At 45.4% G+C, this 13,459-nt stretch overlaps 1 protein-coding gene across 3 annotated transcripts in view; it reads left to right on the top strand.

The window, feature by feature from the left end:
* LOC121283495 (uncharacterized oxidoreductase YjmC-like) overlaps window positions 1-3,210 on the top strand; it is a 75,608-nt gene extending 72,398 nt beyond the window's left edge. Inside the window, exons 10-11 of one of the 3 annotated variants that reach the window (XM_041198143.1) lie at window positions 1,355-1,415; window positions 2,660-3,210. In XM_041198143.1, the coding sequence (XP_041054077.1) occupies window positions 1,355-1,415; window positions 2,660-2,661 (63 nt within the window). In that variant the 3' untranslated portion in view covers window positions 2,662-3,210. Of the gene's footprint in view, window positions 1-1,354; window positions 1,466-2,659 lie in introns of all 3 variants that reach the window. The other 2 variants (XM_041198142.1, XM_041198145.1) reach the window with 2 other exon arrangements.
* Window positions 3,211-13,459: the final 10,249 nt, after the last annotated feature.

The following is a 13,459-nucleotide window of genomic DNA, read 5'->3' as shown; positions in this document are numbered from 1 at the left end:
CCGCGTGGGCGAATCTCTACCTATCAGAAAAGCCATAAGGTGGAGGTGGCTTTGTACAGCTGCAGGGCTAGGGCTTGCTTGGGGAAGGGGGAGAATTGGCCTCAGGCAAGGGAAGAGGCTACAGGGTGAGGGCTGTACTGGGAAAGTGGTGTATCCTAGGGTGTGTGTGTGGGGGCACAAGATGATCTGCGCAAGTGGCCTCAAGATGGTGAGGGCTGAGAAGGTAGTCTCAAGAACGGATGAGGCCAGATGGAGGTGTGAGGGTGTGTGCAAAAGAGTGAGTGCTGATGCCCCTTGAGCTGGCTGTGATTAAAATGCCAGTGAATGTGTGATGAGCTTGAGTGTGTGATGAGATGCGTGCCTTACCCTGGTGGCACAGATAAGATCATTCATCCTCTGTCTGCATTGGTTGGCCAACCTCTCCTGTGCACCATTGGCACTGGTTGCCACTGCCTCGCCTACCAAGCCGGAGTGGTAATGTTGCTGCCCCTCTTGCGGTCAGAGCGGGGTAGAGGACATCATGGCGATCCTCCAGAGCATCCAAAATGCGCTCGAGGGATGTGTCACTAAACTTGGGGGCTGCAGACTTCTTGCCTCTTGGGGCCATGTCTTATTTGCAGCAGTCCTGGGCTGGAAGCACTGAGAGATGTGTGCACAGCTGCACTTTAAATGTAGGACCCAGTGTGATGAAACGGCAAGGTGATGGCATGGCGGACGAATCGTTTCCCGGGAATGCATCATTAGTGTGGTGGGCTTGGGAGGGTGAGAAGCTACCATTGTAGCTGGTGGTGGTGGGGAGGTGGTGGTGGGGGAAGCATCTTACCCACCCAACACAGCACTTATTGCAAATCTGGGATGATTCAGCCCATTATCCCATCCACCATGTTAGTGACCTCAACAAGATTAACCAGAAAAAGCCAGGCAATGTAAGTCCATGCTGATTCTGATCAGCATGTGAATGTTCAAATCTCAGTCACCCTGTCCCTGATGGTGGATTGCAGATTTTTAATTTCTACTGCAATTAACTGGTGAACGAATCTGGGTATAACTCCATACTAGTCACTAATGGATTTACAATAAACTAGGAAATATCAAAGGAATGTTATATTAAAACAACACAATCATGTTGTTAGATGAAGCAAAATCCACTGGTGTAACATTCTTGTCAAAGTTTGGCTGTCTGAGTTGTGTTAGTAATTGGCAGACAGATACCAGCTGGTATCTCTTGATCGTGTTCACTGACTGATCCTGTCCTCTGTCTTAACCTGCTGTGTGGTATGTGAGTATGGGCTTTGGGTGATTATGTCTCAGTTTACATTAAGCTCACCAGTACAATGTGCTTAAACCCTCACAGAGTGAACCTGGCCTTCCTGTGCTGACCCCTGGAGACCCAGAGGCCCTTCATATCGCAGAATGTGAGCGTTACGGTGCCATTCCCTATCATGTCAATGTTGTCAATCACATGGTGAGAGTCCAGCCACAATTCAACTGCTCTGTCACTCAAGTCAGTAAAAAGCTGAAGTGCCAAAGCTTAGAAAGATGGGGGGTAATTTAGCTGGGAGCTGGGGTGGGCTGGATGGTGGCGGGGGAGGGACATTGGCTTTTAGGACTGTAGGACAACAAAGAGAAGCTCGAAAGTAAAGAGATTGCAGAGTTGTTAGCAATAAATGTAAATCATTAAAAATAAGAGAGAGCTTCAAGTTCCAGAATGCCATGCCATCAAGAGATTAGAAATGAACTAATGCTGAAGAGTCGGCTGCACAAGGACTACAGGTGTAATAGACTGAGTTCAACATGTGACAGGGCCCACGTGTGATAGGCCCAGCATGTGTTATGGCCTGCATGTGAAAGGGCCCATGTGTTACAGGGCACATATGTGACAAGGCTCATATGTGATTGGAAAGGTGTGTGACAGGGCACATTTGTGACAGAGCCTCCATGTGACAACACCCGCGTGGGACGGGACCCACGTGTGACTGGGCCTGTGTGTGACAGGCTCCACCTGTGACAATGGCAGGTGTGTGTTAGAGCCCATGTGTGATGGAGATAGTGTGTGATGGGGTCCCTATGTGGCTGGGCCCATGTGTGACATGTCCCGTGTATAATAGAGGTTGTGTATGATGGGGCCGGTGTGTGATGGGGATCATCAATGACAAGACCTGCACGTGACAGGACTCAATTGTGACGGGGCCAACATGTGACAGGGTCTGCATGTGACAGAGCCCATATGTGACAGATCCTGCGTGTGACAGACCCGCATGTGACAGAACCCATAAGTGACAGGACCCACATGTGACAGGGCCTTCATGTGACAGGGCCTTCATGTGACAGGGTCAAGCAGACCTTAACTGCACCAAATCAATAACTAACCTGTTGAATTTTTGATCAATTGATGTTTGACACAATTTCATCCTTCAGACAAAGTCCAGTATTGTGGAATAAAAAGAGAAAATGCTGGAAAAACTCAGCAGGTCTGACAGCATCTATAGAGAGAGAAACAGAGTTAACATTTTGAGTCCATATGACTCTTCAGAGTTCCAATATTTTCTGTTTTTATTTTAGATTTCCAGCATCTGCAGTATTTTGCTTTTACCTCCAGTATTGTGGTTCTGCTGCTTTAATCCCTTTCTTTCCCCATTACTAACATTCTATTTTTTAGAATTCTCTTGCGAAGGAGCTTGGAGTTGATTTACTCCCAACTGATCGCACAATCGACCTCTGAGCACTCGGTTCCGGAACCGGCATGGGCATCAGTCACCAAGAGTGGGTTCAAGACATGCACAACACTTCAGAATTATACAGTTTATATTTTAGCTCAAAGTTCAATGTTGCAATTTAAATTAGGTAAAGATATTATTTTAGCTTGTTTAAACCAGGGATTAGGGTGTTTCTTACACTAAAACATTCTGCTGCAGCATGACACCAGCGACAAAGGGATCTTCACTATTCTCAGTCACCCCTTGCAAGAATGTATGCATGAGGTGAGTGAAGTTCAGCAGTGGTCTGCCCTCTAGCCTGAGTCCACACTTGGGTGGCCCAGAGGAGGGAACAACCAATGCATGAATAAATGGGGACAGCAAATTTTTGGGGTTAATTGGTACTTTATAGCTGTGGAAATATTTGAATGTGAACCATTTTAATTGGGGCATTTTATTCTGGGATTGCGGATTTGTAGCATTGTACAGTGAAATTAAAACATCTACATTTTGAATAAAGGTTTTTGCTTGTAGCTTTTAACTGTACTTGCTTCACTGAAGGGAGACTATCAGCTTCACTTCCGGATCAGAAATCATGGGTTCAAAGCCCCACCAAAGTATTCAGCACGAAGTTGATACTGGCAGTCCCAATGCAGTGGGAATGTTACACTGTCAGAGGGTCAGTACCAAGCAGGTGCTGCACTGTCAACAGATCAGTCCTGAGGGAGCACTGCACTGTCAGAGTGTCAGTACTGAAGGTGCATTGGACTGTCAGGGACAATACTGAGGGAGTGCAGCACTGTCCGAGGGCAGGTACTGGGAGAGCATTGCAGTCAGAGGTGCAGTCCTGATGGAGTGCTGGACTGCCAGAGGGGCATTTTTGAAGTGTTTCTGCACTTTCAGAGAGGCAATACTGTAGGAGTGCTGCAGTGTCAGAGATGCTGTACTGAGAGTGCTGCCCTGTTGCAGGGGTAGTAATAAGTGGGTGCTGCACTGTAAGCAGGAGCACCACAAGGAGCCCTGCACTGTCTGAGAGGCAGTGCTGAGAGTGCTGCACCCTCAGGAAAGCTGTAGACAGGGAGTATTTCACTTTTGGAGGTGCAATACTGAGGGAGTGCTGCACTGTGGGTGGGGCAGTATTGAGAGAAAGCTGCTCTGTCGAAGAGGCACTACTGAAGGATTGCTGCACTGTCAGAGAGACTGCTGCACTTTTGGAATGGCTGTACTGGCAGATCACCGCACTGTCAGAAGGACATTATTGATGGAATGCTAAATCACATGATAAGTCACATGATGGTAAAACATGAATAATTTATCTCGTTGCCCTCTCTGGGATCTTGCTGTGCACAAATATACTGCCACATTTCCCACATTACAACAGTAACTGTTTTAAAGTACTTCATTGGCTGAAAAGCACAGTTGGACTATGGGAACACCCAATGAGGGTGTGTTTGTTCCCAGTGTTGACGGTTTCTTCCCAATATGCGAATATATATTCCCAGTGAGGGGTTTTAATCTCAGCAAGAGGTTTATTCCAGTTAGAACAAAGAACAAAGAAAATTACAGCACAGGAACAGGCCCTTCGGCCCTCCAAGCCTGCACCAATTATGTTGCCCGTCAACTAAAACATTTTGCACTTCCGGGGTCCATATCCCTCTATTCCCATCCTATTCATGTATTTGTCAAGCTGCCTCTTAAACACCACTATCGTACCTGCTTCCACCACCTCCTCTGGCAGCGAATTCCAGACACACTCTGTGTAAAAAACTTGCCCCGCACATCTCCTCTATAGTTTTCTCCTCTCACCTTAAATCTATGTCCCCTAGTAATTGACTCTTCCATCCTGGGAAAAAGCTTCTGACTATCTACTCTGTCCATGCCACTCATAATTTTGTAAACTTCTATCAAGTCGCCCCTCAATCTCCGTCGATCTAGTGAGAACAAACCAAGTTTCTCCAACCTCTCCTCACAGCTAAGAACCTCCAGACCAGGCAGCATCCTGGTAAACCTCCTCTGCACCCTCTTCAATGCCTCCATATACTTCTGGTAATGTGGCGACCAGAATTGCACACAATATTTCAAGTGTGGCCTAACCAAGGTTCTATATAGCTGCAGCACGACTTCCCAGCTTTTATACTCAATGCCCCTGTCAATGAACGCAAGCATGCCATATGCCTTCCTGACTACCTTATCCACCTGCGTTGCCACTTTCTTGGCTGGGTCTCTTCCCAGGGAGAGTGAGCATGCCCAATGAGGGTGGTCATTCCCAATGAGGATGGTTTATTCTCAGTGAGAGTGGTCACTCCCAATGAGAGAGGGATAATTTCCAGTGAATCTGGTAATTCCCAGTGAGGATGGTTATTCCCAGTTAGGGTTGTCATTCCCAGTGAGGGTGTTCATTCCCAGTGAGGGTGGTTATTCCCAGGAAGGGACGGATCATTCCCAGTGAGGTGGTCATTTCCAGTGAAGGAAGGGTTATTCACAGTGAATGGAGTTTATTCCCAGTGAGGCTGGTCATTCCCAGTGAGGGGTAGATCATTCCCAGTGAGGGTGGGATCAATCACAGTGAGGAAAGGGTCATTCCCAGTGAAGGAGGGGCAATTTCCAGTGATGGAGGGGTCATTCTCAGTGAATGGAGTTTATTTTTAGTAAGAGTAATCATTCCCAATGAGCAAAGGGTTATTCCCAGTTAGGGTGGTTTATTCTCAATGAGGGTGGTCATTCCCAGTGAGAGTGGTTCATTCCCAGTAAGGATGGTCATTCTGAGTGAGGGTAGTCATTCCCAGAGATGGTGGTCATTCCCAGTGAGGGAGGGTCATTCCCAGTGAGGGAAAGTCATTCCTAGTGAAAGTGGTCATTCCCAATAAGAGTGGTCATTCCCAGTGAGGGCAGTCAAACCCAGTGAGGGATGGATCATTTCTAGTCATGGAGGGCTCATTCCCAGTGAGCATGGTCATTCCCAGTGAGTGTGGTCATTCCCACTGAGGTTGGTCATTCCCAGTAGATGGCTGTCACTCACAGTGAGAGAGGGGTCATTCTCAGTGTGGGTGGGGTCATTCCCAGTCAGGGCGGTCATTCCCAATTAAAGTCGGTTATTCTCAGTGTGGGTGGTCATTTACAGTGAAAGAGGGGTCATTCCCAGTGAGGGAGGTATCATTCCCACTGGGAATGGTCATTCCCAGTGAATGGAGTTTATTCCCTGTGATGATGGTCATTCCTAGTGAGGGACAGATAATTCTCACTGAAAATGGCATTCCCAGTGAGGGAGCTGTCATTCCCAATGAGGGTGAGGTCATTCCCAGTGAGGCTGGTCATTCTTATTGAGAAGGGGATCATCCCCAATGTGCATGGCATATTCTCAGTGAGGGTGATTACTCCCAGTTAGGGTGGTCATTCTTAATGATGGCTGTCATTCCCAGTGAGGATGGGGTCATTCACAGTGAGGGTGTTTATTCCCAGTGAGGGTGCTTATTCCCAGTGAGGGAGAGGTCTTTCCCAGTGTGGATGGGGTCATTCCTAGTTAGAGTGGTTCATTCGCAGTGTGAGTAGTCATTCAAAATAAGGGACGGTTCATTCCCAGTGAATGGAGTTTATTCCCAGTGATGGCGGTCATTCCTAGTGAGGGTGGTCATTCGCAATGAGGGATGGTCATTCCTAGTGATGGCTGTCATTCCCAATGAGGGTGGGGTCATTCCCAGTCAGGATGGTCATTCCCAGTAAGGGAGGGGATATTCCCAGTGAGCGACAGTCATCCCGTGAATGGAGTTTATTCCCAATGTGCGTAGTCATTCCCAGTGAAGTTTATATTCCCAATGAGTTGTTTAATTCCCAGGTTGTCCATTCTTCGTGAGTGCTTTTTTAACCAACGATTGTGTTATTTTCAGCTAGGGGGTTATTTTCAGTGGATAGAGTTTATTCCCAGTGAGACAGTTTTTATCCCAGGAAGGGGGTATATTTCCAGTGAGGCGACTAAATGCAGTCATGTTTATTCTCAGTGGGTGGTCACTCCCAGTTGTCCTGTTGCTTTATCTGCTGCTACTGGTTGCCTGCAACCAGAGACTCGGTGTGAACTGGCTCCGCTTCTCAAAGGCATTCGGTTGCAGCTGGATCCGCAGCGCTTCGCCGTTATAGGGAGATGCGGGAACTGAGTCGTCCCTTGTTCCGGGGGCTCCGCTTTTTGATCGCCGAAAGTCGGCAGCAGCTCATTCCCAGGGCGAGGATCGTATCCAAACCCGCGAAGGAGAAACTGACATTGGCGGTTAGTGACTGCAAACACCCGGGATCCGGAGCCCACACAGTGTGGGGGAAACAGAAAGTTGGGGCTGGGGGGGCGCAAAGGGGGAGCAAGGGATACAGACAGTGAGCGAGAACAGGGGAGAGAGTGGGATAGAGATGGTGGGGGATAGAGATGACTACCCTTACTCGGAATGACCATCCTTCCTGGGAATGAACCACTCTCACTGGGAATGACCACCCTCATTGAGAATGACCCATCCTCACTGGGAATGACCACCCACCCTGAGAATGGAGCGAATGGGGTCAGTGAGTGAAGGGACAGTGACTGAATGGTCAGAGTTGGGGGTTAGAGACCGAGGGGTGAGTAAGTGAGGGGTCAGTGGGTAAGGGGTCAGTGAGTGAGGGGACAGTGAGTAAGGGTCAGAGTGGGGGGAAAGTGAGTTAGTGGTCAGAGTGAGGGGTTAGAGAATGAGGGGTTCAGATAGTGAGGATCAGTGAGTGAGGGGCTAGTGAGTGAATGGTCAGAGTAAGGGGTTAGAGAGTGAGGGGGGTCAGTGAATAAGGAGTCAGTGACTGACGCGCCAGTAAATGAGGGGTCAGTAAGTGAAGGTTAGTAATTGAGGGTCAGAGTGAGGGCGTCAGTGAAGGTCAGCGAGGGATCAGTGAGGGACAGTGATGAGGGGTCAGTGAATGAAGGTCAGTGGGTGAGGGTCGTGAGGGGTCAGTGAATGAGGCGGTCAGTGAGCTACGGGTCAGAGTGAGGGATTAGTGAGTGAAGGTCAGTGAATGTGGCTCACTGAGTGTGGATTTCGATTCCAGAGTTTGTGTAAACAACGTCAGGACAGTTCGGGAACAGGTTATTGATTTGTTTTATAACTTGTTGGTTCAAAGTACATTGAAGATCACAGGAGAAGTCTTAGAGTAGAAACCGAGCAGATTGTGTGACAGATATCGGATTGTAAATTGAGCCGACACTCTGACTCTAACTGCCCGGATTTGCTAAATCAGGGAGAGCCTCACAGAGGCTTTCTGGAACTTCACCAAAAGGTGTTTATTGGGTAAATTGATACGAGTAAAGTATTAGCTTAGGAAATGCCGAGTTAAGACTCTACCAATAGTTAATGGGAAACTACTCTGTTCATATTCTGTACAGAACCTCCCTGGTTAATGGGTAACTTCATATTGATGCTAGCCGTGGCTCAATAAGTGCCACTCTCTCTCCTCTGAGCCAGCAGGTTGTGATATCTAACATATCCAGATGTCTCCAAATTTCCAAACACAAAAATCTATGCTGGTGCTCTCAGTGCAGTTCTATGGGAGTGCTACACTATCGGAGGGTCAGTACTGTACTGTAGGAAGGGCAGTGAGGCAGAGGGCAGTAAGTAAGGGTGACTTGAAGTCCCAGGGCTTGAATGAAAGGCCGACATCCCCTCCGCCTTTGTGGGTTTGGCCGCCTGACTCGAGGCAGAAAATATTCTTCAATGAAGAATCTTGGTGTTAATGGGGGCAGGGTGAGAGCCGTTGGGGGAAAGGAAGAAAATTAGGCTGGGTGAGAGACTGGAAATGCAAACGGACAAGTGGGAAAGATACTACGTAGGCCGTTTAAACCTGACTTCTATTCTTTCTGAGAGCAGTTTTAAAAACTAGTTGTGTTCATTTTTGGATTAATTTAATGAGATTAGATCAGTATGGGCAAAGTTAATGCACTCAGTCAACTAGTGTTGACACTGGTTCAAAGTTAAACTATTAACTTGTTTCCAATTGCGAATGGTCTGTGTAACCTGCCTCTTTCCAACCCAACACCCAGGGTGACCCCATTCCAGCTGTTAGTTTATTTTTTCTAGTTGGGAGTGACCCTCATTCCAGCTGTTATTTTCTATTACAGGAGCAGACCATAGGCTTCATTGTCCTGACAGCCTCATTAATGATACCTTCCAGTTGGATGCTGTGTCATCTGGAAGAGTACAAGCACAGACCAGAACCTACAAAGACCTGAGAGAGATATTTGCTCTGAACACAAGTCATTACCAAATAATGGGCATCATAACATCATTATAATGTTGCTATGCTGAATTTACTGATTAAAATGTTTTAACCTAGTCGGTAGATTCCACTGTTCGAATTATTGCAGTCATTAAGTGAATTTCTGAACTAATTTTACAGAGTATTTAAACAGGTTTGATAACACAGCTGGGTAACACAGCTTACCCTAGGTAAGGGCAATTTTCCTTTCTTTAACTGTAGACACCAGAATGATGTTCAATCATCCCTCCTTTTCCTTGCTTCTGGCTCTTCTTCCATTCTTTAATCCTTATTTGAAATTTTATAGCACAGAAGGCAGCCATTTGGCCCATCCCATTGCCACATTATGTCCTTTTCCCTACCCTTTCCACATACCTTTATATGTCAGTCAGAACACTACAGAAGGAGGCTATTCAGCCCATTGAGTCCATGCCACCTCTCTGTAGAACAATCCAGTTAGTCCCATTCCCCCAATCAATATGCATAGTTAGCAAGTTTATTTCTTTCAACTGCCCATCTAATTTCCTTTTGAAATCACTGATCATCTCCACTTTCATTCTTCTGGGTAGCGGGTGCCTGGTCATTACCGCTCGCTGCATAAAAAAAAGTTCTTCCTCACATCTCTTGCCCAAAACCTTAAATCTATACCCCTTAGTACAGTCAACTAATGGTAACAGCTTTTCTTTGTATACCTTGTCTAAGCATGTAATAATCTTGTATACCTCTGTAAAATCTCCCTCAATCTCCTTTGCTCCAAGGAGAACAACCCAACTTCCCCAGTCTAACATTGGTCCCATGAGTGAGGGGTATTAGCTATATTCTGGTAAATCTCCTCTGCACCCCCTCAAGGACCCTCACATCATTCCTAAAGAGTGGTGACTAGAACCAGATGCAATATTCTAATTGTGACCAACCAGATCTTCTAAAGATTGAGCATAACTTCCCTGCTTTTGTACTCCCAACCTTTATTGATGAAGCTCAAGATCACATATGCTTTGCTAATCACTCTCTCCATGTGTCCTATCATCTTCAAAGATCTATGCGTATGAATCCCGAAGTCACCTTAGCCCTGCACACTCTAGAACTTTGCCATTAAGTCTTTAGTGCCTCTCCCTATCCATCCTGTCAAAATGCATCACTCACACATCTCTGCATTAAATTCCATTTGCCAATATCTGCCCTTTCTGGTAGCCTATGTCTTGTAGTCGATTGATATCATCCTCTCTGTCTGTCACAACTCCAAGTTTGGAATCCCATCAGCAATTTTTGAAATTTGGTGGGAAACACCATTGTCTACTATCCAAAACAAAAACAGAATTACCTGGAAAAACTCAGCCGGTCTGGCAGCATCGGTGGAGAAGAACAAAGTTGATGTTTCGAGTCCTCATGACCCTTCAACAGAACTGAGTAAAAATAGGAGAGGGGTGAAATATAAGCTGGTTTAAGGTGGGGGGGGTGGGGGGAGAGAAGTGGGGGGTGGGGGGGTTGTAGGGACAAGCAAGCAGTGATAGGAGCAGATAATCAAAAGATGTCACAGACAAAAGAACAAAGAGTTGTTGAAGGTGGTGATATTATCTAAAAGAATGTGCTAATTAAGAATGGATGGCAGGACACGCAAGGTACAGCTCTAGTGGGGGTGGGGTGAAATAAGACTAACAGGGCATAAAAGGTATAGATTTAAAAATAATGGAAATAGGTGGGAAAAGAAAAATCTATATAAATTATTGGAAAAAACAAAAGGGAGGGGGAAGAAACAGAAAGGGGTGGGGATGGAGGAGGGAGTTCAAGATCTAAAGTTGTTGAATTCAATATTCAGTCTGGAAGGCTGTAAAGTGCCTAGTTGGAAGATGAGGTGCTGTTCCTCCAGTTTGCGTTGAGCTTCACTGGAACAATGCAGCAAGCCAAGGACAGACATGTGGGCAAGAGAGCAGGGTGGAGTGTCAAAATGGCAAGGTGTCTACTATCCTCCAATCTAAAAAACCATTTACCCTGACTCAATGCTTTTTCTACTTAAGCCAATTTTCCTTTATCCAAGTGGAGGCTGACCCTCCTATTCCATGGACCTCAATTCTGTTAAACAGCTTTTTATTTTGTACCTTGTTGATCACTTTTCATCCATTCAGGCAACATCCATTGCCTTCCCATCAACCTTCTGTTAATTCAAAATATTCAATTAGTCAAGCATAATCTGCCTTTCACAAATATATAAGGTCTCTCCTTAATCAGTTCAAACCTATCCAAATGTGCGCTGATTTTTTACATTGATTATTGTTTCTAAAACCTTACCCACCACTGATATTAAACCAACCAGCCTGTAGTTACTTACATGTCCTCACAGCTGCTCTTGAAAAAGGATGTTACATTTGCCATTTTCCAATCCTCTGGCACCTTGCCTGCAACTAGGAAAGATTGGAAGATTGGGATATTACTATCTCCACCCTCACTTCCTTTAGCAACCTGGGATGCAAGCCAACTGGACCAGGTGACATAGCTATTCTGAGCAGAGCCAGCCTTTTCTGTACACCCTTCCTCTCAATTTTCATTTTGTTCTACTTCAAACTCCTTTCCTTATAGCAGCTATTATTTCCCAGTTACTGGTCAGAAATTCTATGTCCCAGCAATCCCGAGTGAAAAATATTCTCCTAATCTCGATATTTTGCCAATAAACTTGTTTGAGTTTCTGATTAACTGACCAGGGAAAGGTATTTTTTCCTCCCCAATTTACTTTAATAATTTTCATAATTGTAATCCCCTCCAACAGATCTTCTCTCATGAAAATAATGTGTTTCCAGACTCTTCTCATTCTGGGATCATCAGTGAATCTCTCCTGCGCCCTCTCCAAGGTTTTGGCATCCTTCCTTAGATAAGACAGCTGAAACATGGCACAATATATCTGCAGCCTAACTACTGGCCTGTACTGGTTTAACATTCCCCATCTAGCCTGCTATTTATAAAACCTAGAAACCATCTGCTTTTTCTTTTAAAAAGAACTTTATCAATTTGTCCTCTCATTTTGAAGGTTATTGTACCTGTGTCGGTGCTCCTCTATTCCTTTTAAAGTTTCACCATTTGGTGTAAATTTCCTCATTCTTTCATCCAAATGTATCCTTGGACATTTATCTACAATTTCATCTAAACTTTCTCTGCCCAATCTATGAACATGTCACGTCCTACTGAGTTTAACCCTTTTCACAGTTCACCATAGTTCCCACCAGAACATTCTGATATTATGCCCTCTTTACCCAAGTCCAGTTCATTTCTATATTGAGAATAATAGTTCTAAAACAGAACCCTTAGGAACACCACTGTCAACATCTCTCCAGCCAACTAAACTGTGTTCTGCCATTTAATCAAATCCCTATTCATGTTTCCATACCCTCTTTAATGGCAAGAGTTTAAACTATGTCAACAAGTCCCTTCCTATCCTCCAAGTGCCATGCCCAGATAGGGGTTGGCAACCATGTTGTTCCATTGGATTGGTTCAAGATTATACTTGGCAAAGTAATGCTGTTGTTTTCTGCAGTATGTCTGACCAGGTAACTCTTCCGATCTTACCCTCTGCCATCATGTGTATTGGAAGGATTTACAGGCTGATAGCCTGCTCCTTCTTTTAGGGCACCTTATTCAGTGTTTTCCAAAAAATCCCTCTATACAATATGCAGTGGATATTTAGTTAAATCTGAATTCTTTATCCTGGAGTTGCATAAGAGATTTCTACATCGAACAAGTCACTGTGCTTTTCATAAAGGTCGCATGCTGACTTTAAAATAACTAAACAGAGAAACAAGATCAGAGGGCGGTCAAGGCAGATAAAACATAATACATTGAGCAATAAATAGAAATGATGTCAATGCTGCAGCAGCTCTTGACTCCATATACTCAAGAATTTGTTCCATTTTCCAGTCTCCTGTCTGAATGATTAAATGCAGCAGGTGCTGGGGTTTGTAAACAGGTGGCCAAGTCAGATCAGGAAGAGCCAGTGTTCAATCCTTACTTTGTGGGCTGTTATCTGAACACAACACAAGCATTTACACTCAATACCTGGATAAAGGAGTAAAACATTAAGTCAGCTGGGACTGCTTGTGAACAACATTTAGTGATCACTGCTGAAAGTGAGAGGGAGATATATGAGAGGAAAACATGCAGAGGTTGAGAGAAAAAGGGGAAAAGAGAGAGAGTGGGGCTGACACTGCAAAACACAGGAACAGCAAGGGCAGGGGAAGAGAAAGGAGGGTCTCAGAGCACATGCGGTGCACAGGGACAGCCATGCACACAGGATAGAGAGAGGAAGACAGAGACCGAGCAAGTCTAAAGCACAGAAAAGAGCATGTAAAATACACAGCAACAGAGGGGGCAACTGAGAAAAAGTTGAAAAAAAGTCTGGAAAAACAGGGACAGAGTCAAACATGAGGAATGAGCAAAAAGCACTGATTAAAAGAGACAAACACCCAGGGAGCAGGTGAAGGGGAGGAAAGGATCACCAAGGGTTTCTAACTGTTAATTCT

This window comes from Carcharodon carcharias, chromosome 10, assembly GCF_017639515.1.
Source record: "Carcharodon carcharias isolate sCarCar2 chromosome 10, sCarCar2.pri, whole genome shotgun sequence".
NCBI lineage: Eukaryota > Metazoa > Chordata > Chondrichthyes > Lamniformes > Lamnidae > Carcharodon > Carcharodon carcharias.
This window is presented reverse-complemented; position numbering and strand designations above follow the sequence as displayed.